We start from the raw sequence: 27,094 nt of genomic DNA, 5'->3' as shown, positions 1-27,094 counted from the left end.
TTGATTCATCTACCTTGACTGTAGAAAACTCATTCCTGTTCAGTGCATAGAATTCCAATGGACCCATTCACTCCCATTATACAGAATTTACATGTACCAGCACATTCCATTTAGGCAAGGTAGAACTGATTGAAAATCCTTTCGAGAGTGGAGTCCTAGAAAACTATATTTGATGAATCAAGTGGTAGATCCCAGACAGTTTATATAGACATTTTGAATTACCTGAGGGAGGCTTGTTTATACAAATCAGTATAATGGCTGCTGACAGTCTAATACAATTAGAGCTGCTTTGGATTTTGAAGTTGAAATCTTCAGTTCCTTATTGTGCTATAAGGCCATAAAAAGGCAAACTGAATCCTTGATTTTTTTTTTTCTGCAGTCCAAAAACAGGAGGTACTGTTAAACTTGTGTTGGACCTTAGGCCACAATTGAAGTAATGCGTTTTGGGCACCCTATTATTGGAAGGAAAAAGTACAGTGCAGATTCACTAGGGTCTTATCAGAGTTATGAAGAGAGACTTGAGAAGTTTGAACCTTTTTCAGTAGAGCTGAGCAGATTAAGAGGTGACCTGCTGAAGTCTTCCAAGGTTACTGGTTAGTCGGATGGTAACAAAGGCACAAATTTAAGATAATCACAAATGGAATTACAGGAGAGGTTAAAAAAAATCTTTGTACAATGATTTAAAATGGAGAATTCTCTGCCTCAAATTATTGTTGAATACATTTTTTTTTTAAAAAGGAATTAAATAGTTGCTTTGTAAAGGAAAAATATAAAATGGCATGGGGAGCAAGCAGGAGACTGGGATTGGATTAGGTGGCTTGTGGAGAAATACACGGACACGGATGTGATGGCCCAAATGGCCTTTTTCTGTGCTGTAACATTCTATGATTTGAATTGTCCACCAGAAAGCTCCATTCTACAATAACAAAGTCATGAAAAGCCTTCCTAAGTTGCTTTTTAAATAGCTTTTAGTGAGCTCCTCGATTAGCTGGGTTGCCATTTTGGTACCAGATCTCCAAATGACTATACCACCCCAGTATTAACATACTCCTGGGAACCGCATGCAAATATTAACGCACTCCAATGGACATTATGACCTTAGCTGTCATTCTCTTTTGAAAGTTATGAAAATGCAAACAATGCTATCATGGCAGAAAGATCTCTAGCTGCTTTATATTTGCATGCAGCAAAATATCTTTCATGGTGGTGGTTACTCAGCAAATACAGAAAAATTCAGAAATCTGATGACTTTGTGAATCCACTTGTAGGTTCCTAATGCCCAAGGATCCAAGTTTGAAAATGCCAGTTTGATTCAGTTGGTAGCATTCTAGTCTCTCAAATCAGAAGGCTGTGGATTCAATCTCCACTCAGCACATAATCTAGGTTAACATTTCATTGCTGCGCTGAGGGAATGCTTTATTGCCAGATGTGCTGTCTTTTGGATGCGCTCTTAAACTGAGGCTCCATCTACTTCTGATATAGATTGATGTTAAAGATCCCATGGCATTATTTGAAGAACAGGGAGGTCTCTCAGTGTCTTGGTCAATATTTCTCTTTCCCCCCCTCTCAAACAACACCATGAAAAATAGATTTAACTGGTCATTCCTCTCATTTGCTGTTTGTGAAATCTTGTGCAGATTGGCTACCAGGTCTGTCTACATAATGGTGACTACACTTTCAAAGTAATTTATTGAGTGTGAACCACTTTTAGGATGTCCCAAGGACCAATATAATTGTGAACTTTTTCGTTCTTGAAAACCTGTGCTGCAGGGGCTCGATTTCATGGATTAGGCTGCTTCTATTTTTCTTGGAACTAGGTTGGTTTTTGACTTTTTTAACCAATTTTCTAATTTCTTGCATTTTTAAAAATGTATTTTATATGATTTGAAGGGAAATTAATGAGGGCGACACAGCACCACAGCCAGGTGGAACCTGGAAGATCCCGTTTAACATGTCTGGTAGCAGCTGTGAAGAAAAGGTGTTTTAAGCAGGAAGATCTCTAGCTGCTTTGCTCTAGAATTTTAGCCTTTTAGTAGAGGAATCTCCATCAGAGTTTGTTTCTATGGATATCATTGTTATGACTGATGCGAGCCTATGAATACAGAGACTATAAGAATGTGTATTCTGGAACACGTGAACACAATGTTTATTTTTATGTTATGTCATCTGAAAATCTTGCAGATGGTATTACATTGCAACATTACAAAATTCTGCTAGTACTGTACTGAAATTAGCACATCTGTTTCATGGTGTTCTATTTTTAGTGAGAATTTAACAAAAACTAAAACTAAATGAATATTGGTTTAATTATGATAGGACAAAATACTCAGTCTTTCTCCCTCTGATGTGTCCCTTCAGGCCAGATGTGGTTTGTATTTGTAGTGGTTTGTATAGACTGAGGCTTTCGGGTGTGGAACCTGCGCACACCCTGTCTTCCAATCTACTCTTGCTGTTTTAATGTTCATTGTTGGAGCACTTTTTGTAGTCATCTCGCTTTGTGTTTTGGTTTTGAAGAAGTTCTATAAATTTCAATCTGGCAGAAATTGCCGGTCTGTTAGACCTTTTGTTGTAGTTTAGATATGGAGTTAGGAACCAATGCCCCAGGTGAAGGTCGTGGCGATTTGCAATGCAAAAGAGGCATGTTTGACGTTTTGTGGCTCTTAAATGGAAATTCCAATAAGTGAATTTAAATGTTACCTTGCAGTGTCCTTTATCCAGGTTTTGTGGCACAGCATAAGGTTAAGCATGAAACAAAGCTGACAGATTTGCAAGATATGAATTTGTTCTTTACAAGATTGTGTTCTATTTTCTGGCCTTGTTATAGCCACTTCCTGTTCTTGTGGCTTCCTGTCAGTTTAAACTTCCTTGTTTTTTTTATGATATACTGTACTATATATGGTAAAAGTTCTTTCGGTTTGCGTGACCCTTTGGTAGATTAATAATCTCCAAAGATACTGTTCCCGCCTCCTTTGGTGCTTAATGACTCTCTCTTTACTGTAAGGTCCTCTTGTTCAAGTAACTTCAGGTATTAGAATGTTGTCTCTAACCAGCACTGGAAACATCCCATTTATAATTTGTAAATTGATACTAGGTTCAGGAAATAGCTTTTCTGTCACTCAAACAGCTATTTTGCCTATTAAGTGTGGTACCAATTTCTTACTATAATAAACCAACAATTCATATGATGACAAAGTCCCTGCTCTTCTTGCCATTTCCACTTGAACAGGGTAGGCAGGATCTTTGTTTAATATGTCATCCGAAAGACGCCACCTCTGACAATGCAGCGCTTCCTCAGTACAGCACTGAAGTGTCAACTCAAATGCTGATGTAGGGGCTTGAAGTCAGAATCTTCTGACTTCGAGATGAAAGGCCACCACCGAGCTAAACTTTTAGCGGTTTCACCAGTATTTTGATGGGGAGTATCTCTTGTGAATTATCAGTAATTAGTTGTGCAGTCTTCTAAATTAAAAAAAAATCAACTGATTCTACAATGGTATTAACCCCTTCTGCAAGTTTTGATTCTTTAAGCATTAGTGACTGTAAGCTAAATATGATATTCTATTACTGTGTAGCATTGATGGTTATATTCCAGGTCAAAAAAAAGTTTCAATAATTCACGGTGTTGATGACTCTTTATACCTGTCAGTTAGGCTTTAGCAAGCCCCATCAAGTTCACTTTTGCATTGCAGTGGCTTTGAGACCTGCATGTTGAGAGCTGATGCCTATAGAAAGGGTTTTGTCGTATAAAAATAGTATCTGCTTCCTAAGTGTGACTGGGAAAGGTAGAGTGTCTGTTTTCAACCCAGGCCAACTCTGAAAAATCAGCCACTGCCCTTTTTTAAAAAAAAATTAAATTTCACAATACTGTACAAGAAGCTCATTTGTAGAAACTCATTGCAGTTTGTGCAAGAAAAATACTTCTGTTAAACAAAACTTCCAAATCTGTATGGGTCTTTGTCACAGTATAATCACAAACTATACCTCAATTGCAGCCTGTAAGGTGGTTGACACCACCGAGAGAGTGCAAATGGGGCTAACGAGCTAGGTGTTTTAATGCTTGTGAAATTACTTCAGTAATCTTTTGCTGCTGATATAATATCCTATATATGCTGCACATAATTAGAACGCCATGTCTCCTCGTACAGTAGCTCATGTTTCTGTAAGTGCTGCGGCGGGGGGGGAGGGGGTTGTCAGCTAGGGTTCATGTCAGATTCCTCTGCTTCGTCTTGACAGGAAGAGGAGCTGACTTACATTCTTGTGTCACAGATACGGCTGGCATGTTGATAAATGCACTTCTGAATTGTGCAGAGAATTAAAATAAAGTAGGCTTCTATTTGCATATTGATTTTGTATCCAGTATGCAAATGAACTGACTTCTTGGAACTAAACTAATGGGGAAAATATATGAATAGTGAAAGCTTTACAAAGATAAGGATGGCAAATATAGAGCAATCTACCATTACCAAGTGTGACTGGCTTTATTCCAAAAGCATGTAGTTAGGTTTTTTCGCATGACCTGATTACACCTGGTAATTCCACATTACCAGTGTAATGTTCTATTTTATGGCCTTTAGTCCTGTAAGCTAAAGTGCAAGTTGAATTCCTCACCCCCACTCCCAGTTTAGTGAAGACTTAGTTATTGATTTCATTCTTCTGTTCTTGGAGCACTTGAGTTTGTTATTTTTACTAATGTATACGAAAGTGGTTGAAGTGACCATTATATAGTTAGATCTTTATGGATATTTTGAGAATGTGTGTTGGGGGTGGCAGGGTGAATTTCCCTGAGGAATAATAAACCTAAAATACCAAGACCATAGTGGGAACTTCAGGATGAAGTTATAAATTGGTTAATTATGGTATTGGTTGCATTATTCAAAACAAAGAATAGTTATCTGTGGCTTTTTTTTTACTCATTCATAGGATGTGGGCGTTGCTGGTAAGGCCAGCATTTATTGCCCATCCTTAACTGGCCTTGAGAAGGTGATGGTGAGCCGCCACCTTGAACTGCTGCAGTCCGTGTGGTGAAGGTACTCCAGCAGTGCTGTTAGGGAGGGAGTTCCAGGATGTTGACCCGATGACGATGAAGGATTAGCGATATATTTCCAAGCCAGGATGGTGTGCGACTTGGGGCGGTGGGGGGGGGTGCTGTTCCCATGTGCCTGCTGCCTTTGTCCTTCTAGGTGGTAGAGGTTGCAGGTTTGGGAGCTGCTGTCAAAGAAATCTTGGTGGCAGTACAACTTGTAGATGGTGCACACTGCAGTCACGGTGTACTGGTGGTGGAGGGAGTGAATGTTGAAGGTGGTGGATGGGTTGCCAATCAAGCGGGCTGCTTTGTCCTGGATGGTGTTGAGCTTCTTGAGTGCTGTTGGAGCTGCACTCGTCCAGGCAAGTGGAGAATATTCCAACACATTCCTGGCTTGTGCCTTGTAGATGGTGGAAAAGCTTTGGGGAGTCAGGAGGTGAGTCACTTGCTGCCTCTGACATGCTTTTGTAGCCACAGAATTTGTGGCTGGTCCACTTAAGTTTATGGCAATGGTTACACCCCCAGGATGTTGGTGAGGGATTCAGTGATGGTAATCCCATTGAATGTCAAGGGGTGGTGACTAGACACTGTTTGTTGGAGATGGTCATTGCCTGGCACTTGTATGGCTCGAATGTTACTTGCCACTTCTCGGCCCAAGTCTGAACGTTGTCCAGGTCTTGCTGCATGCAGGCACAGACTGCTTCATTTTATTATAGAAGCTCTAATTCAGTAGACTCAAGTCTCTCCGGGTTCAGTCCCAGAACCCCACTGCTCGTTATTTATTTACATTTCGTGAGTATTGAGTAAATTTATTGCAGTGGAATTACCAGAGAAACTCTTAAGAGCAATAAAGAAGGAAAAGTTGTATTTATACAGTGCCTTATCACATCTGTTAGTAACCTCTCCAAGTGGATCACATGTAATAAATTAATTTTAAATGCGCTGATTGTGTAGGCAAACACAGCAGCCATTTTGCACACAGCAAGATCGCACAAACAGCACTGAGATGAATGACCAGATAAACCATTTTTCTGATGTTGGTTAAGAGAGGAATATTGGCTAGGACATGGTGGGTGCACTCTGCTAATCTTTGGATAGTGCCATGGGATCTTTTAATCACCCCATGCCAACCAAAACCGATAACTGGCGCTCGGTATCTCGTTTAAATATTGGCAACTGCAGCAGTGTTGCACATGCTCAGTTCTAGCTAACTGATCAGTTAAACCCTTGGTATAGGATTTGAACCCACAATTTCTGATTCACAAATGTGAATATAACCAACTGAGCCAAGCCAACACTAGAGAATTATAGACTTAATATTAAGAAATCTAAGTAAATGTATATTTGTGCTACATGGAATGAAATGAAAATATGATTCTCAAACCAATGGTAAAAATCCTATTTAAAAATAAAAAAGAATTTCTCTTATTCAGTTAATATAAACAATTGGGCCTAATTATAAATCAGCAGAACCTGGTCCCCAAAACACTAGTAAAACTCCTAGAATCCCTTGAAAAAGAAACTAAATTTGACTTGTTCAGTCACCATAAAACTATGGCCATACAAATGACGAGTACAATTACACAATGTAGGGTAGATTCAAGGTTCAAAGACTTTTTTTTAGCTAAAGCTTTTTGAGAGGGGGTGTTAATAACTTAGTTTACAGTTTTTAAAAAGCAAGAGGTGATCATTCAAAGTTTCCTGTTTGTGCCTGTGATAGTTTCTTTCCCAGAATGTACAAGGTTTGCTGGGAGCTGCGGCTAACATTATTGTTGATCTGACTTGGATAACTTATTTTCTCTTCTGGTTTTACCTTTTGGAGATTTTCTGAATGGAACTTGTAAAGTTTTCTACAAACCCTCATGTATAATTTACTGGTGAACATTTATGTTTATGGCTTTCAAAAGGGAATTGGATAAGTACTTGAAAGAAAAAATTTGCAGGGCTACGGGGAAAGGGCGGGGGAGTGGGCCTAGCTGAAGTGCTCTTGCAGAGAGCCGGGATGGGCTGAATGGCCGCCTACTGTGCTGTAACAATTCTATAAGCAAGTTTGAAATTCTCATACTTATTATTGCTGTCTCTTATGGACTTAAAATATAATACAGATAATATGAAATATAATCACATATTGTACATTTTTTCTCTTGCTAAGATTTTTAAAAAATTCAGTTTTCATCCTCTCTTTACTGCCACACAGCTACCACACTGAATTTCTGATTGTGTCTTCACCATGGCATGAAATCATTTGTAGTTCTCGCCACCTGATCTAGATGGCACTAGCATTTTATTCCGGCCAGATTTTGTCAATGGGACTTATGTTGGTATGGAGAATGTGATGTTTAGTTTTGATCAGTATAATTTTGAAGATCCATAGTGGGAGTAGAAATGATTCTGAAATTGGTTATTTAGTGTTTGCTCCAGAGATGGGAGATTTATGTAGGATATTGTAGATGGTAGGCATTCAACAACAAAAAAGTCACCATTCAGACACTTGAGGGCGAATTTTAAACCCCCCCCAAAACAGGTGGGTTGGGGTTGAGCAAGATGTCAATTTTTTAAAAATCTGAAACCTGTGTCCAACCCACCCACTTCCAGGTTTAACAGAGGCAGTACGGGGGCGGCAGCCAACCCACTCCCAGGAGTGTTGGCCATTTAAAATATTATGAGGCAGGGAGCCTCCCTTTTAACGTGTTTTCCAGGTTTAACCCTGGCTGGCTGAGTTTCCCAGGCCTCGGGGAACCCGGCAGCTCAAGGGGGCGAGGACAGCTTTGGGGCAAAGGTAAGTGCTCTTAAGCACTGCTTGTGGGCCAGGAGGAGCAGGAGTGCTTCCCTCTGGCCCAACAAGCTTACCTGTTTCCCTGGGATCGTTGCCTCTCAGTTGAGCTACTAGTTTTGGTAACTTGCACCGTGCATCTACTATCCTTTAACTGATATTGCATCATTCACCATCTATATGTGCAATACATTTAGCCAATTCTTAATTGTGCTGGTGGAAGGAGTGCCCACCTAGTCCATAAACTGCTCAGACCACTCTTATGTTCGCATATACAGTAAGTACTTGCAGGGATTAATAAGTGAAATGGCAATAGGATTGTGTGACCAGTTCCTCCTTTGCTTTATTTACTGCCTCATTTGGTTTACTTCCATGGTGCGCAACTCAACTGTCATCATGTTCACAGATCAAGAAGAAACAACAGGATGTTCTGGGTTTCTTAGAAGCCAATAAAATTGACTTTAAAGAAATGGACATAGCAGCAAATGAAGACAACAGAAAGTGGATGCGGGAAAATGTCCCTGGGGAAAAGCGCCCACAGAATGGCATTCCCCTCCCTCCACAGATCTTTAATGATGGACTGTATTGTGGGGTAAGTTTTTTTTTAAACTGATATTTTCTTTACTTCCTCTGTTCAAAATCTTAGCATTTATATTCTTCCACCCCATCTCTTTTTTTAATATGTGATTGCATTTCTGTTAACCATGACCTCTGGGGCATAAAAACTTTTATCCTGCTTGTATCTTTATTGAATCGCATTTCTTAGCTTATTTTGTAGAATATCTCGCTTCTCATGAGGGGTAAATTGGTGACATCAAACATGCCACTCCTAGCCTCTGCCTCTGAGGCCTCCCATGCTCCACAGCTTCCTTGATAACTGAGAGGATAGCTGGTAGTGCCCTTCCAGTGCTTTTTCCCTAGTCATATAGTGGTGGTATGTATGTGTCTATTATGTGTCATACCACATCCCTCTGATTTATTTTTAACTCCTTAATCCCAAATAAGATTTGTGAGGTTGGCTCTGGTTATACGTGTATTGGTAAAATAGTGATGCTATGACGTTATCATGACAACATACCCTCTCATCTGGTTTGTAGCATATATGTGGTACCATATTACTGCTATACTCTGCTGGCCAAATTCAGCCAATTCATACAAGGTTGCTTAGTGCCCACTGAGCCTTGCCTGATTACCAGTAAAAAAAAAACAGTTGTGTCTTTGTGACCTCTCCCAATCTAGAAAAAAGGCCTCGAGTAATGGAACCATGCCATTTCAAGCATCCTTCCTGCCTCCGCCAGCAGCTCTAGCTACTGTTTTAAAAAAAAAAAAAAAACTTATTCCAAAAAATCACCTCCGACTCCTCTAAATCTAGGGCTACTTTGCAAAGATATGGGGATTTCATGTTACTTGTTGCTGCGTTATTGCAGGAGATGTATTCAACTGGGTCCATCAAATTGGACATTATTCTGAAGGAAAAGAAGTAAACAAAACATTATTTAAAATCAAACAAATGAACGGCAGAATCATTTTCTGGTTTGCTAATTATAACTACTCCGGGGACTTGCGCATCGGATCATAGTATAATGATTTTTGTATTAACATTTCCAATGTTATTTAAAAGCCTCCTTGTTGGTGCAATGCAAACACTTTCCAGATTTTTATGCCACTAATCTTCTTGACACCATAGGACTTTGATGCTTTCTTCAATGCCAAGGAAGATCATAGAGTTTATGCATTTCTTGGTCTGACACCTCCTCCTGGTTCAAAGGTATGCCCTTGCATTTCACCTGTGTAGAGTTTAAGACTTTTTTTAAATCCAATGTCACTTCATAAAATTACTTTATCCAGAGAATAATTTATAAATTGCCCTTTTTTTTTACAAATGTTAATATTCAAGTGAAATTTAAATTTTTATTAACGCAATCCTTCTTGAGGGGACTGAGAGGAATAGCGGGTTAGTGCACCTCTGCGACTTGAGTTTAGAACTAAACCGACTGATGGGATGAAATTTTAATCTCTACCAGCTCCAAGGGTCCTGTTGTAAATTCAGTTTGAGCGTTCTGTCAAGTACTTGGTGTGTTCAAGTCTACAGCATTTTTTTGCATATCTGGATACTAACTGATGGTCTCACTCCGAGCATAGGGCTGGCATTTTTTGTTTGCTCTCCGGATATGGAAAATGCTGACAAGGCTACATTTATTGGCGATCCTTAATTGCCTTGGTGGTGTTGGGCCTTTTCTTTGAATTACTGCATGATACACAGTTCCTCCTACAATTGTGTTATGTAGGAAATTCCAGGATTTTGATCCAACTATGGTGAAGGAACGGCGCAATTTATGTCTAGATCAGGTTGGTGGGTCACTTGGAGGTGATGTTATTCTCATGGTAATGTTCTTCTTACAGTGAAAGTGGCCTTGGTGAGTTGCCACATTGCATCCTGTAGGTTGTATGTTAAAGCCACAGTATGCAAGTGATGGAGGGGGTGGATATTGAGTCCGAAGGCAGGGACAACCATCAAATTAACTTCTCTGTCCTGGATTGTGTTGAATTTCTTGAGTGTTGTTGAGGCTGCACACATCCAGGCAAATGGTGAGTATCCCATCACACTCCTGACTTGAGCCTTGTAGACAGTGGTAAAGCCATACAGGGTCAGGAGGTGAACCACTTGTCGCGAAATACCTAATCTCTGCCCTGCTCTTGTAGCCACTTTGTTGATCTGGCTGGTCCAAATCACTTCTGGTCAATGGTGACCCCCCCCCCCCCCAAGTTGTTGATGATGGTGCACTCCACAATAGTGATACCATTGATGGTCAAGCAAGTGGAGATGGCTGGGCTTTTTCGTATTTGAGATGATCATTGTCTGGCACTTAATGTGGCTCATGAAGTAAAGTTGAGATATGTCGTTAAGTGTGGATAAAGGTATTGGTAAGATGAAGGTGGAGGTGAGTGACACTGGAGGTGAAGCTAAGCGGTCTTGGTGATGAATGGAATATTGGGTTTGAAACTTGCCTCTGATCAAACAGGATGCTAAGCTTTCCACACTGCCTGATTCATTCTGAGGTGAGTGGCCTGAGAAGTGAGAAAGAGCTAAGTTTTCAGCAGGATCCCAAAATGATGGCTTTGATCTTTCGGCTGTTCAGTTAGAGGAATTTCAGGCTCATCTATGACAGTGTCAGACAGACAGTCTGTCGTCGCGATTGTCATGAGGTGAGAGAGGTGGTGGAGAGGTAGAGCTAGGTGTCATCAGAATACATATGGAAGCTGACCTGTGAATAAAGTCACCGAGGGGCAGTATGTAAATGAGAAAGAAGAGGGAATAGAGGATGGATCCTTTGGGACCTCTGTAAATGACTACACAGGAGTGAGGACATGTTCTGGCTGCATTAGGACAGGTAGGATTGGGACTATGAGAGGGCAGTCCAATGGAGGCTGACGGCATGTTAGAGCATGTTTAATGCCTCAAAGAGCAGCAGATTCTATTAAACGTACAGCATACGGAAGGAAAAAGGTTTGAAATATTGATCTGATTACGATTTACATTTTTATTTCACTTTTCCCCATAAAGATAGACTATTGCATAGGGAGATCATTGTCTGCCACAAAGTTATAAGTGGTATATAAAGCAACAGTGTTTGTACATCATGGAGTTAATTAGCATTAACATTTGTGAACCACTTCAAAGCTTGTGCTTTCTTCCAGCTTGCTATAAATCAGTTTATCATTTTTGCACACTGGATCAAACTCAAAAACTACTTGTTCTGAATAATGGCTCCTGTGATCATCAGGAACTAGTGCGTGAGTGGAGATGAATGACTCTTAATGTGACTCACAATGGACATAGTTGAGAAGTTTGACCTCGCCCTCAAAACAGACAAATCTCTAAAGTGGCTCAAGTTTAAAACAAAGGGGTAGAGTTTCCACTTTGGATGCAGTCAGCGATCCGGCTGCATATTGCGCTACTTCTGAGAATTTTTTATTTTTACTCAGGTTTCTGCTCAAACTCATTTGCATATCACTGAAGGTAAAATCTGCTGTGACCCAAAGCAATCAGGCAGCGTTTTAGAATGTAGTTTTTTTTTAAAATAAAATATTGCTTTAAAATATATTCCTTGATGTATTTAAGAGTGGTAACTTGGTGCAGTTTGATTAATACAGCTGAAAATGGGTTTATCACAAAAAATAAGCATTTGTAATCAGTGTCTAGTCCACCCATAAGTAACGCGATTTTAAATAACTGAAAATGGTTTTAAAAACTATATAGCACCATTTGCTAGTTATGTTGGTGTACAGTAGTCAGTTTCTTAGTAAAATTTAAAAAAAATGATAGTCAAAAGCTTTTAAAATGTTACTATTGGTGCTCTTGCACCCAAAAGAACCAGCTTTATTTTATGAGCCTCCTAGAAGACCCGCAAGCAGACGCAATTAGCGGAAACTTGCAAAGGTGATTAATTTGATCTGAGGGCGTGGCCAGTTTTGTGGGCGGGGCCAGCTCCTAGCGCAATGTCTTTTAAACTAACGCAAAAGATAGCGGAAACTCGACTCGCGCTGAACGTAATTTGCGCTTGAAATTCTGCGATCTTTTGCTTTGGTTTGGCTGACTTCGGGCGAACTACGCTGAAAAACACATCCACAAATCCAGAGTAGACCGACAACAGAATGATGTGCTGGTTTCTGGAATGAACTTGGCATTCCACTACGCCATGGCCCAAGGAGCTGGAGATCTAGTATACTGTACCACTTCATTTTTAAAATAAAATAATTAAATAGAGACCAAAGCTTTTATCTTTGCCTCTAATTTACAGAAAATACAGATTGCTTTTTTTTTTTGCCCCCTGCGCTTTTTTTGCTCATCAGTGTGGGATATGAGGGCTATTCTATTTTGGGGAGCCTAATGTCGGCATCAATTACTTTCAGTTGGATACAGGATAGTCGGCTGCAGAACCGAGCTTTCTCTACTTCTGCCTTAACCCCAGTCTCAGAAGAAGACCCTCTTCTGCAGCAGTATAGTTTTTTTTCTATTTTGAACGCCAGTCATTTTTATGACCTGTTTGAGTGAGGTTGCCAACAAAGTGCCAGTTTATACACTGTGGGCCCACAACCACTTGGAGCTAAGTTATGGAATGCCCAACTTGGTTCCAGGAAAAAGGGGACACTTTCATCTCATTAGCCTGGACTGCCTTTGAGCCTAGGTTCCAGAAGTGAAAGAGCAGTGTACTATCTCCACATAGGACAGTTTTCCCCTTATATGCTATTTTAATCAATTTTTTTTTGTATGTAATATCTTCAGAGAAATTGTTAGCAATTAATTCAGTTAAAAATATTGTTGGGATTACATATTGCAAGCTCTGCATATTGTTGTGAGCAATATATGTAAGAATGCTATGTTATCAGTATGTGCAAGATGGATAAATGGCTTCTGTAATGTCATGTAGATTTATTTTTTTGTTTTCATGTTTGCCTTGCACATTATAATCGTATTCCAGATACAGTGTATTGAAAGTGTTGGGATATCAGGTCCTGTTGTAGGTATTCTATACACGGGTTAAGATAAGTGGACCAAAAAAAAATTAAGCAGAACAATCTAAAACTTGAACAACTTCAAAATTTGGTTTCTGACGCCTTGCTTATACCTCATAAAGACTTAAATTCTTTCTTAATGGATGAGGACCAACACTTGCTGGGCAAGAGATGTAAACTTACTGACCATCAGTTTTGTCTTTTTTATTGCATTGGATCTGGGGTGGGGGAATTCATTGAACTGTTTTCCTCTTGGCGTGCTAATTAGTTTATATACAATCCTGGGTTTCCTTTTTCTCTGGTACAGGAAGCACATCAGGCTGCAATCATCCAGAACGGTGAAGTTTCAGAAAAAGATAAAGCAAACTTTGTAATTGAACATTGAATTTCTTCCTCTGTTATGTCTTCCGTCTTGCCCCACTTCCTCATGTGAACTAACACTTATCCAGCTGTCCGGGTGTTTCTTTGGTGGATTTCAAGCATGTACTGCAGATCATTGTCTGGTTAGAGCTCTGTTTAGGGGCTGCATAATCGCTTCTTGGTTGGCACATATTGATAGGACAGAATCTGTTCAGAGTATGTTTTACAACTGATAACTATATGGGATGGATTGGTCCAGCAAAACTGAGGCTTTGTAACGTATTTATAAAGCACTCATCCAACTGAAGCAATATTGCAGCCCTATACAGTAGTTTCCAGTTTTTGCAAGCAACTGTTTTCTCACCATGATCATGTTTATAGCCATGCTGTTATCAGTATTGGAGAGTTGATATGTTAATCTATAATTTAGCCTGTGGTTTAAAAAAGAGGGCACAAAAGTACCTAGTGGCCCGGATTTTATGGTCAGCGGCGAAGGGACGGAGCTCGCCACTGACCTTGGAAGAAAGCTGCTCACAAAGGTTTAGCGGGCGCTGTGACGTCGATTTCCCCTTTTATGACATCCATTTCATTCTGGCACCATCTATAGGGGATCTCTGATGTCCAGGAATGGTGATGTCATCAGGCAGGTTCATGCCTCCTCTTACGTTGAAGCTGATTGGGTCTGCTGAGGTCTACAGTAGTTGAGGGCTATTGATGAGTAAAATATCAATGCAATTGGTGTAGGATTAAACAGATGTAAAGATTTTCTGCAAGATGCTTTTACCCCCAAGAAAGTTGCTTTATTTCCTATTCCAAATGTAGTAAACACTGAGGAGGACAGTAACCAACTTCAGGAGGGCATCGAAAGACTGGTAAAACGGGCAGATGAAATTTAATGCAGAGAAGTGGGAAGTGATGCATTTGGGTGGAAGAATGGGAGAGGCAATGTAAACAAAATGGTACAAATTTAAAGGAGGTGTAGGAACAGACACCTGGAGGCTCACATACGCAAATCTTTGAAGGTGGCGGGACAAATTGATAAAGCTGTTAAGGCATACAAGATCTTTGGCTTTATAAAAAGAGGCATAGATTATAACAGCAATGAAGTTATGCTAAACCTTTACAATTCACTGATTGGACCTCCAATTCTGGGCACTTAATTTTAGAAAACATATCAAGGACTTTGAGAGGGTGCAGCAGAGATTTTCCAGAATGGTACCAGTGATGAGGGACTTCAGTTATGTGGAAAGACCTGAGAAGCTGAGATTGTTTTTCTTGGTGCAGAGAAGCTTGAGGGAAAATTTGATGGAGATAGTCAAAATTATGAGGTTATTTGTTAGAATAAATAAGGAGAAATTGTTTTCACTAGCAAGTGGGGTAACCAGAGGGCACAGATTTAAGATAATTGGCAAAAGAACCAGAGGGGAGATGAGAATTTTTTTTACATAGTGCATTCCAGATCACCAAGAACTGCTATCTAAAAGGATAGTGGAAGCAGATTCAATAACTTTCAAAAGGAAATTGGATATATACTAGCAGGTTTGGGGAAAGACTGGAGAAGTGGAACTATTTGGATAGCTCTTTCAAAGGGCCAACACAGGCACAATGGGCTGAATGGCCTCCTTCCATGCTATAAGATTCTATGATTCCATCAACAGCTTTTCCTTTATCATACAGCAAAGATGATTAAGGGGTGATTTGATGCAGGTGTTTTAAAATTATGAAGGGGTAGGATAGAGTAGATAGAAAATGGATTGAGGTGTCTAGAATGGGAATGAATGAGATACAAGATTAAATGTAGAAGATTTAGGACAGAGCATGAGAAAGTTTTTTACACAGTGGATTGAGACTGTGGAATCTATTACCAGAGCAGAGACAATGTTGGCATTTAAAATAGGTGATTGAAAGAAAATTGCTTGGGTTAGATAGGTGGTTGAAGGAAAGGGAAGTGAAGGGATTTGGGAACAGAGCAGGCACATAGGATTAGGACTCTTGCTTATGTGGAGGATAAATATCAACACTGGCAAGTTGGGCCGAATGGCCTGTTTCCGTGTTGTAATTTCTATGTAATCTCCGGACCTGATTCTTGGTAAGAAAATGCTGGGAAATTACGGAGGGGCGTGTTTCTTCAAATTTGGAAGGAAACCATCTGTAATCAAATCACCATGCCACAAAAAATATCTGGATTTATCAGTGGAAATTGGTCAAACCTAATTCATCACAGGCATTTGTAAAAACTGGAATGCAGAAAAGGCCAGAATGCTGTGTGCATTTTTGTTTTCTGTCTAATCATTTTTTGTTTGGTTAACAGAAAAGAATACTGTCTTTCAATAATATTCTTCCCTCTGTCCCTGTTGTTGTTCTTCTCTGCAACATCTTTGCATGGCACAACTGTTTGCCCACATCTCCAATTTTCACTTTGGTAGGACAATGAGCAGCCCTTGCATATAGCTGCGGAAGATCAGCTTGAAGAAAATATTGAACTATTGCGTAATCATTTTGAACAGTCGACAGACATAAATGTAATTATGTATTCGCTTACATTGCTTTTTGGGTATGCGTGGCATGTGTTTTGTGTGTGCTTTTTTTACTATTTAATTCTGGGTTTTTTTAACTTCTCTCCATAATTTTGTGTGGGTGGAAGTGATCAAGTTGTGTGAGCACAGTCCTGGCTTTTAATATGAATTAAAAATAAAAATGCTAATTTGACTTTTTGATTTAAGCCATAACCGATGTCTAACAGACGAACAATATATTTTAACACCTTTAATTAACTGTTGTAAAGAAAAGCTCCTCTGGAGCAATAACAAATGGAAGTGAAAGGTTGTCAAAAATTAGTTCTGTATTAGTACAGTCCAACATTAAAGTATTATACTGGACTATTTTATAAAAAAAAAAAAAATATTCTCACCTTTAAGCTTTGTGATCTACAAAATATTTGTGTAGTGATGGTGTTTTCTATGGTAGCATGAATTTCTGCAGATGTTTTGACTTTTAAATACTTTATGACCACCATCAAAGGACCTTTGGTAGAACTTCATTTGCAGATTCTTGGTGCAAATTGCCAAACGTGGACCATAACATTTATTGAAGATCTGTGACTTCTGCTGGATTATCGTGTTTCTCTCACTTGTGTTTTACGTCAATAGAAACATGAAATATATGCATATAATCAGACAAATGCAGTAACTTCAAGGCAGTGCTCTTAGTTTAGGGGTTCAGATAATGGTGTTAAATCACTCGTGCTTTTGACTTGCAGCTCATGATACTTAAACCCTTTGATAAAATGACCACCTTATAACCTCTCCTGAATACCAATTCTATTGGTATTTAAGCTTTTGTCAAACTACTTCATAACTCCTAGAAACAAAAACTAAAAATGCTGGAACACTCAAGTGGCTCAGGGCGCAACTGTGAAGAGAACAGACAATTTGCTGTTACGCCCGCATGCCGTTCTCTTTTTTTTCCCCCCCCCCCCCCCCCCCCCCCAAAATCCCTCGCGCGCCACACACACGACAGAAATGATAGCTTGAGATAATAGGAGATGTAATAGGATGAGATTTTCTTTCTTGTTTCTTACATCAAAGGAAGAGATAACATTTACTCATGCTAATATCTCTTCTGCCATTTAACCATCTCCTGTTTTTCCACTCGAGCACTTTACATGTAATTCTATTCCGTGTGTGCATCGTTTTTCGTCCTTTTGCCAAGTTCCTTTTTGAATGCTATTCGTTGGTAAGATCTTCCAATTCTGATGAACGGTCCACACCTGAAACATCAGTATGTCTGTTCTCGCCACAGATGATGCTGCGTGTTTACAGCATTTTCTGGTTTTGTTTCCAATTTCCAGCAGCTACAGGTTTTCTGTTTTTCGTCAGAACTTCTAGAATCTGGTAGATTTTATGCCTGTCTTTAATGCACTTTGCTTTCCTTTTAATTCCTTTAAATATTGATATTGGTGTGTGCAGGAAAACATTGGTGAGAATGAAGCTGAGAAAGATGAGGAATCTGCTCACCAAACAGTTGAGCCAGAAGAGGCTGTAGGAGAATCGCACAAACTTGTAAACTGTCCTTTTTTTAAAAAAAAATTTGAGTGGCCTAACCATTTCATTCTTAATTTTAACTCATTTAAAATCAATTCAATTAACCAGGCAAACTAATAATCTACATGTGCCTGACAATGCATTTAATAACCAGCTCATGTTCAACCCAGTAATCTTTTTAATTACATCAAACTGGACATTTTATATAGGATTTAGTGAGGAACATGAACATTGATGATTTTTAATTTTAAAGTTGAGGTAGGATTTAGGAGAGGGGACTGGGTGACCCAGGTTTTTAGAATATTGTTCTTTTCCCCAATCAGGAATGTAGCTACCTTGAAAATAGCAGTATTTTAAGTAAGTTGTACTTCTGGTACATAATTCTTTTGACACTAGATTGTGTCTGGAGTTGTGAACCTGGCTTAATCGGTAAAATTATTGAACTTGCCGAGCTCCCTGTGTAGATTCCTTCCTGTCACTGAAAAGGCTTGCCAAGGTACGCCATGGTTGAAGAATAGCTCTGGTCATTGTGTAGTGAAATGGTAATTTTGCTGTTTTTGAATTCTTCCAACTGCATTTGGTGTCATTTGTTTCCTATTGCCCAAAATGCCTGGATAATTTGGCAGTGTTGTTGTAATTGTTATAGCTTGCCAGCTTTGCTTTACTTGCTCTTCTAGATCAAAGGATGAGTTAAAGTAAATTATTTTTACGGCTTTCCTCTTTCAGACCTAGATTTGGTACACTGAAACTCCATTGGTTATAGTGACTTGTTCCTCCTTGTTTCGCTTCTCTTACATTTCCCCCCCCCCCCCCCCCAACCAGAGAAAAGCAGCTTACGTCACAGCATGTCGATGAGAAAACAAAAGGAAGATCTCCTCCTCTTGCCAATAAAAGCACTAAGTGCTAATCTATAAGCAAATGAATATGTTTAATGTAAGACTTCTGGGATCGGGACATGACTTTTTCTAATCACAATCACTGTGTAGACCAGTGATTATAGTGGCAGGTCGTGTGTAGGTGTTCACCGTATCAAACACTTGCTGTGTCTGCCATATTGCACTATTTTGCAGCGTGCTTGTATTAACTCTTACCTTTTCAGATGGTGTGGAATTAATACTCTGCCATTTTAGGCACATATAAATAACATGCTATCCATTATCTAACATGTTAATCTTGAGTGTCTCTCTCATTCTCATCTTTCTACTCAACAAATAGGCTTCTCCTAAACTTCTGACACATTTTGGAACCTCGTTAATGAGATTGTATTACAAATATGTGTGTTTTCTATTGTAGTTTCTTACTTTTGTCTTTTCCAATTTCTTCCACTAAGGAGTCTAGTCCTGAAGGCGAATGTGTGGAAAAAGAGGTACTTAGTGTGTCCTGCTTGCACTGCATAATGTGTGAAGCAACAACTTGTATTTATGTAGAAAAGCATTTTCAAGTGCTTTACAGAAAGTAAAGTTAAAAAGGAACGGCCATTGGGCCATGGTGGGAGAGTTGGGAGAGGTGAGCGTAAGGTTGGCTGAAAAGGTGGGTTTTAATAAGGCTCTTTAAATATGGAGGGAGAAGAGGAGAGTCGGTGGGGGAGGGGAAGAGAGTCACGGAATGAGTTCCAGAGACTGGGTCCAAGGCATAGAATCATAGAAATTTACAGCACAGACGGAGGCCATTGTGTCCGTGCCGGCCAAAAAAGGGCCATCCAGCCTGATCCCACTTTCCAGCTCTTGGTCCGTAGCCCTGTAGGTTACAGCACTTCGAGTGCATATCCAAGCACTTTTTAAATGCAATGACGGTTTCTGGCTCTACCACCCTCTCGGGCAGTGAGTTCCAGACCCCCACCATCCTCTGGGTGAAAACATTTCCCCTTCAGTCCCCTCTAAACCTCCTACCAATTACTTTAAATCTATGCCTCATGGTTATGACTTCTCTCTGCTAAGGGAAATAGGTGCTTCCTATCCACTCTATCTAGGCCCCTCATAATTTTATGCACCTCAATAAGGTCTCCCCTCAGCCTCCTCTGTTCCAAAGAAAACAACCCCAGCCTATCCAATCTTTCCTCATAGCTAAAATTCCCCAGTCCTGGCAACATCCTTGTAAATCTCCTCTGTACCCTCTTTAGTGCAATCACATCTTTCCTGTAATGTGGTGACCAGAATTGTACGCTGTACTCTAGCTGTGGCCAAACTAGTGCAACAGAAGACTCTGTTACAGTAGCTTGCTGTATTCCCCCCTTCAATTTCTAATCTATTTTATATAATTTATATTTTTGAGGATCCATCATTCTCCAAGAAATCAAAAAAAAATTTGAGATTATTTTTAACCTGCTGCTGGAAATTGACAAGCCCCCAACAATCTGAAAACAGCCTTTGGCAAACAGTAGTTAAAGTCTCATCTCAAGATTTCGATCAGTTTCCCACAAGGAATACCTGAGCATGGGCCTTACAGGGAATGGGTCATGTTGGCTAAATACTAAAAGCATGTTCCAGACCCCAGAGTACATGTGAGCAGTATCACCGGAAATAAGCTCTTTCCATTCAATACAAATAACCATGACAGTCTGAAGTGAGTAATCAGTTCTTCAAGCATCGGTTTAACTAAGTGTGCAGAGCTTTGCCTCTCCCCTACTCTTTTTTTTCGTCTATATGTTTTCATGACTTTACCAGGCAAAGGCAGAGGAGCAGCCAGAGACAGAGGTTGGACCAGTAGTGTGTTATTTAAAAAAAAACATTTATTGAAACTAATTATTTATGCTATAATACATTTGATTAAAGGAAAATGTAAAGGGGAAATACTTCCAATACAAACTATTCATTGGGAGGGGTTAGGGGGAAACATAGAAGATAGGAGCAGGAGTAGGCCATTCGGCCCCTCGAGCCTGTTCCGCCATTTAGTGAGATCATGGCTGATCATCCAAATTCAGTACCCTGTCCCTGCTTTCTCCCCATATCCTTTGATCCCTTTAGCCTTAAGAAATATATCTAACTCCTTCTTGAATATATTTAATGAATTGGCCTCTACTGCCTTCTGTGGTAGAGAATTCCACAGGTTCACCACTCTCTGGGCGAAGAAATTCCTCCTCATCTCAGTCCTAAATGGCTTACCCCTTATCTTTAGGCTGACACTCCTGGTTCTGGACTCCCCCGCCATCGGAAACATCCTTCCTGCATCTAGTCTGTCTAGTCCTGTTAGAATTTTATAAGTTTCAATATCCCCTCATTCTTCTAAACTCTAGCGAGTATAAGCCCAATTGACCCAATCTCTCCTCCTACATCATTCCTGCCATCCCAGGTATCAGTCTGGTGAATTTTTTCTTTTATCTTCCCCTTCCCAATCCAAAATTTTCTTGAGCTGTATTACGTTCTCCCTGCTCCACATTCTCGAATTACCATGGTGTCCTCTCCTCCTCGCTCTCCGCCCCCAACTCCATACGCATGAGCTCTGCTCCAACACCAACGTATTTGTAGAGCAGCTTTAACAAAAAAATAGGGCAAGTGTATTTGGCTTTGATGGCCTTTTCTAAGTACGTAACATTAATGTGGAAAATGCTTCAAGGCATTGACGGAGAGGAAAAAGAATAAGTAAATAAATGGAGTAGATGCTGAGCCGTGGTGGGCGAGTCCTTGAGCAATCGCGTACTTTTACACTTGCCTGCCATTTCATTCCTGTTTTTGTTTCTGTTTTTATTAATTTTACCAGGACGAAGAAGAGGCGGAGCCAGTTACAGAGGTTTGATCAATAAATTCTAGGAGTGCCTAAAAACCATCGGTGGTTCAGAAACTAATTAACAGGCTATCGTGTGTAACGATTCATAGTTTTCATGCATGTCCTGGCCATGAGTTTAAAAAAAAAAAAAAAAAAAAAATGCATTTCCGATGCAAATTGCTTGAAGGTGTTCTCATTAGATTTAGACAGATTACACATCTTTTTGCCCTCTTCTCATTATAACTAACCAAAACATTTCACACTTTTTTGATTTCTAATTATCCTGCTATTTTTCCTTTTTATAATTTCCTTTCTTTGTTTAGGATGAAGAAGAGCAGCCTGTAACCGAGGTAGATAATTTATTACATGGTTCATCTGTTTTTGTTATCTCATACTAATTAATCATTCTCTCTTGTAGTGTTTCCATTTCATTGCCATATTCTGAAAGTGACCGGTTATTGATCTTTTGAATTGGGATAGACTGATGCCAGATAACATCTAGGCTGTCGTGCATTATGGGGGTTGTGCCATATGTATAAATGGCTCTTCTAAGTTACAAGAGTCTTGGATATAATCTAAATTATGATTACTTACTTGAGGGAAAGAGGATTTAGAATCAACACTCTGACAATCACAATGGGCCAGAAATTCGGGTCGGAGGCTTCCCGCAGGTGCAAGCCCCCGACCTACACTTACCTAGCGCGCCGGCCGTTGTGCTGTGGGCCCGCGTGAGATTCTGATCCTGGGCCTGCTCCAACTGCCGGCGCGCAGTGCTTGCGTATCCCAGGGGCGCAGTTCTAAGCGTCCCCTGGGATCACGTGGGCCATGGAGAGCCAATCGTAGCAGGGAATCTCTATTCATAGATGTGACAGGAAGACCTGTCAAATCTATGAATACAGATCGGCCCCAAAACATAACTAAAACTTCAAATAAAAAAAATTTTAAATCACATTTTTAAAATAACTACATAAATTATATAAAATAACTCTTTTAAACAATTTAAATTTTTGAAAACATTAATTAGTTTTTAATGGGGCTAAAAATAAACTTGCTTTTCTTTAAATATTTAAAAAATAATAAACCTGTGGAAAAATGTTTTAATTTTACTTAATTCACCACTTACCTTGTTAAAAGCAGGCCTTGCGACTGCTTTTTAAAAGCGTAGCTGCTGGAGACTTACCCTCCCGGAGAAACCTGTATTTAAAAAAAAAAAAAAAAAAAAAAAAAAAAACTGAAGCTGCAGGCGTAAGCGCTGCCTCTCCAGCGCACGCGTTCGACCTGTGAACCCCTTCAAGGGAACGGAAGTTCCGGTTTCCCACGCATGCGCAGTGCATGCACGAAACCGGCACTTTGGTTGGGCCTACGCATGAGTATCCAGCACGTACTCATCCGTGGGGACCCGAATTTCTGGCCCATTGTCCCATGGGTTCACTTTGAAGTATACTTTTGAAAACATTTTACAGCGCAGGCTGTTAACTTGATAATTAGCTTTAATCCTTGTGATGGGTTTTAGTTGCGAAACTTGGGGCTTGTGGTGCAGGACTCCGTTAAGGTTATAACAGTAATGAGAGGATGAGGTAAATCGGGGAGTAGGTATTAGGTGATGACGAGCTTGAGTTTTAAAAACCTCTTAGATTGCATCAGGAAAAGCAGACTGAGCCACTGGGAAAGAATGAGTTGGAATAGACACTACAATGAGTCTTCATTTCACCACTGCGATAATGCATGCAGGAGGAAGAGCATATATAATTTATAGCTTAGTGGGAAGGATGTTTATTCTAAATATTTTATTTCTTCCCAGCCTAAATTTTCAATCTTGAGTTGGTCTTTGTTGACATGTTCAATGACCAACTCATTGAGTAGAGTGCCCAGTCATTGATTACAAAGGAACATCATAGAAACATAGAAGATAGGAGCAGGCCATTCGGCCCCTCGAGCCTGCTCCACCATTCAATGCGATCATGGCTGATCATCCAAATTCAGTACCTGGTCCCTGCTTTCTCCCCATACCCCTTGATCCCTTAAGAAATATATCCAACTCCTTCTTGAATATATTTAATGAACTGGCCTCCACCGCCTTCTGTGGTAGAGTGTTCCACAGGTTCACCACTCCCTGGGTGAAGAAATTCCTCCTCATTTCTGTCCTAAATGGCCTACCCTTTATCCTTAGACTGTGTCCCCTGGTTCTGGACTCCCTGACCATCGGGAACATCCTGCATCTAGTCTGTCCAGTCCTGTCAGAATTTTATAGGTTTCAATGAGATCCCCTCTCATTCTTCTAAACTCCAGCGAGTACAAGCCCAATCGACCCAATCTCTCCTCATACGTCATTCCTGCCATCCCAGGTATCAGCCTGGTGAATCTTCGCTGAACTTCCATGACAAGAACATCCTTCCTCAGATAAGGCGACCAAAACTGCACACAATACTCAAGATGTGGTCTTGCCAAGGCCCTGTACAACTGCAGCAAGACATCCTTGTTCCTGTACTCAAACCCTCTCGCTACGAAGGCCAACATACCATTTGCCGCCTTAACCGCCTGCTGCACCTGCATGCTTACCTTCAGCGACTGGTGCACAAGGACACCCAGGTCTCGTTGCACTTCCCCTTCTCCCAATCTATTGCCATTTAGATAATAATTGCCTTCCTATTTTTGCCACCAAAGTGGATAACACCTCATTTATCCACGTTATATTGCATCTGCCATGTTTCTGCCCAATCACCCAGCATGTCCAAATCATCCTGGAGTTTCTCGACATCCTCCTCACAGCACACACGCCCACCCAGCTTTGTGTCATCTGCATATTTGGAGATATTACATCTAGTTCCCTTGTCTAGATCATTAACATATATTGTGAATAGCTGGGGTCCAAGGACCGATCCCTGCGGTACCCCACTAGTCACTGCCTGCCACTTGGAAAAAGACCCGTTTATTCCAACTCTTTGCTTTCTGTCTGCCAACCAGTTCTCTATCCAAGTCAATACCTTGCCCCCAATCCCATGTGCCTTAATTTTGCACGCTAATCTCTTATGCGGGACCTTATGGAAGGCCTTCTGAAAGTCCAGATACACCACATCCACTGGTTCTCCCTTATCTATTTTACCAGTTACATCCTCAAAAAATTCCAGTAGATTAGTCAAGCATGATTTACCTTTTGTAAATCCATGTTGACTTTGTCCGATCCTGTCCCTGTTTTCCAAGTGCTCTGCTATTACATCTTTTATAATGGACTCTAGCATTTTCCCCACTACTGATGTCAGGCTTACCGGTCTGTAATTCCCTGTTTTCTCTCTACCACCTTTTTTGAATAGTGGGGTAACATTAGCTACCCTCCAATCCATGGGTACTGTTCCAGATTCCATCGAATGTTGGAAGATGATCAGCAATGCATCTACAGGAAACTTTTTTTTATCCGGCATGGACGGGACCGAAGTGGTGCCGGTTCATCAAAAATTCCGGATAACCGAACGCTATAGTAAAAGATAGGGCGAGCTGACAGCTCCGTATAAAGCAACAAACCCTGTTGCTTAGCAACAAGTGTAGAACAATGGCCACAAGTTCCAAGCGTCTCTGTAGCTTAGCAACAGCTGCAGCCACACCCTTGCACAGCAACAGACAGAGGAAGGCCAATACAATATGAAGTAAAACCTACTCCTGAATTTTGCCAGTTAACCGAGATTTCCAGTTATTTAGGTGCCGGTAAATCGAAAGTTTCCTGTACTATTTCTAGGGCCACTTCCTTAAGTAACCTAGGATGTAGATTATCAGGCCCTGGGGATTTATCGGCCTTCAATCAGCACGTTTCACTTAGAAATTGTGAAAATGTCCATTACAAATTCCTCTTACTTCAGCTGGAGCCCAGGGTGTATAACCAGGACTCTACAATGGAAAGAGAATAGGATTAGAAATTACATTTAAGATCCCCTAATGATTCCATGACCTTATAAATTGAATTGCTGAGCTATACAGACTAGGAAGGATCGAGGTTTAATCAACAGTTTGTATTGGGTTAGCTGTTGCGGTGCTGGACTTGGGCTCAGGGATCCTGGACTAATGAAAGGAAAATCATCCAAGGTTCCTTCTGATAGCTATCCAATAAGCCCTGCCAAAAGTACGTGTGTGTTCATGTCAACAAAGCACATTCAGACTCTGCTATGATACCTCTCTTGGTTGAATCATGTGGCAACACCCATTGGCAAGATTCACACGTGAATAATGGCCACCAAGGAAAGGATGCTAGTTGGCATGATGGAACTATACCTAAGCAAACAGTTTGCACCATTTGAGAGGGGGAGAAAATAGCTGAGGGGGAAAAAAAATCACGTCACGTCAAAACTTATCACAAATATCTTGAGAACTTTTCTATACAATTCACAATTCAAATCGCTTTATTGGCATGATAAGTTACATCTTATGTTGCCAAAGCATCAAAATACATTTATGGTTGAGCACATAAATGCAGTTCTATTCATACAGTGTATAAACAGGTATATCCCTGAGTGTATAAATATACATTCGCATTGTTTATATATATTCTTTTCTTAGTTTACTGGTTGTCCCTCTGTTCATGGCAAGCTGTAACATAGTGTGCCGCCAGTGTTACACGGCTTCTCTCCTCTCCCAGTAGGAATGGGAGTTTTTGGTTGTCATTCAGATTTCTGAATTCAGGGCATATTTGTGAGAATTTTTGGTAGAAATTCTCCCTGATGTCCTGATATTTTCCACAGGCTGTGAGGAAGTGCATCTCTGTCTCCACTACTCCCTGACTGCAGTGAGAGCATATCCTGTCTTCTCTTGGCAGCCTGGTCTGCCTTTTTCGATCGCTAGGCTATGTTTGCTAAGTCTGTACCTTGTCAAGGTTCTTCTCAGTTTGTTATCCTTTACCACGGTCAGGTAATCAGCTATGTTGTATTGTCTGTTTAGGGCCAAGTAGCAATTGAGTTTGCTTTGGGTTTTTGTTTATTATTACAATAATGAAGACTGCGCACCCCCCCCCCCCCCCCCCCCACTCCCCTCCCAGCCATCACAAAAAGTTGTGTAAATGTACTTAAAGATAGAAAGCATTGGTGGTTTTACAGCTCTGGCATAGCTAGGAATTGTGTGCTCTTGATTATTGCGTAACTTTTTCTCCATATTGTCAGGCTACAAATTTGATGAGTTGATAGTGTGACTGAACTCTAAATGTCCCTGTGTAATGCTGTTCAAAATCAAAAAGTGAGTTGCAGCCAATAAACCATTCAATCCGCAAAAAAATAAATGTTAACAATTGAATGCTGTTAACACTAGTCCATGCTCTCCACCCTTCTCGTCCCTGTTTTCAGCGAGTAAAGATTGAACACTATAATATAAATATATATTTTATATATATATATATAATATATATATATATATATATATATATTCCAAGTATTCTAACCACATTCATTACTTCCCTTTACTACAATTTCATCCATTCTTTCCTCACCATCATTCTTCACCTATTGAATTCATCCTTTGTTCTTTTATGGGATGTTTGCTACATTTTCTATTGGCTTTTTTAAAATTAAGTTATGTCCCTCTTTCTCTTTCCACACCCACTCTTGATATGCCATTTTAGGAGGAGGAAGATGAAGAACCAGTGACTGAGGTAGTTTTATATATGAGCAGCCGCTTTCTCACCCATGCTTAAAAATGACC

At 40.2% G+C, this 27,094-nt stretch overlaps 2 protein-coding genes across 12 annotated transcripts in view; both read left to right on the top strand.

Annotated features, from left to right (window-relative positions):
• Positions 1 to 27,094, top strand: part of pigp (phosphatidylinositol glycan anchor biosynthesis, class P) — a 100,314-nt gene that overhangs the window by 17,612 nt on the left and 55,608 nt on the right. The gene's annotated exons all lie outside the window — the stretch shown is intronic.
• The window catches only part of sh3bgr (SH3 domain binding glutamate-rich protein), a 51,991-nt gene that overhangs the window by 17,658 nt on the left and 7,239 nt on the right, over positions 1 to 27,094 (top strand). For 2 of the 11 annotated variants that reach the window (XM_086007154.1, XM_086007152.1), the window contains exons 2-9: positions 8,203 to 8,388; positions 9,484 to 9,564; positions 13,621 to 13,683; positions 16,100 to 16,195; positions 17,642 to 17,734; positions 19,047 to 19,082; positions 21,413 to 21,442; positions 21,742 to 21,768. In XM_086007154.1, coding sequence (XP_085863280.1) covers positions 8,203 to 8,388; positions 9,484 to 9,564; positions 13,621 to 13,683; positions 16,100 to 16,195; positions 17,642 to 17,734; positions 19,047 to 19,082; positions 21,413 to 21,442; positions 21,742 to 21,768 — 612 coding nt within the window. Of the gene's footprint in view, positions 1 to 8,202; positions 8,389 to 9,483; positions 9,565 to 13,620; positions 13,684 to 16,099; positions 16,196 to 17,641; positions 17,735 to 19,046; positions 19,083 to 21,412; positions 21,443 to 21,741; positions 21,769 to 27,014; positions 27,045 to 27,094 lie in introns of all 11 variants that reach the window. The other 9 variants (XM_086007157.1, XM_086007155.1, XM_086007151.1 and 6 more) reach the window with 8 other exon arrangements.

This window comes from Somniosus microcephalus, chromosome 14 (genome assembly GCF_052327205.1).
Source record: "Somniosus microcephalus isolate GS21.2 chromosome 14, FLI_Smic_1.0, whole genome shotgun sequence".
Taxonomy (NCBI): domain Eukaryota; kingdom Metazoa; phylum Chordata; class Chondrichthyes; order Squaliformes; family Somniosidae; genus Somniosus; species Somniosus microcephalus.
The sequence above is the reverse complement of the archived record's forward strand: the minus strand, read 5'-3'. Positions and strand labels throughout refer to the sequence as shown.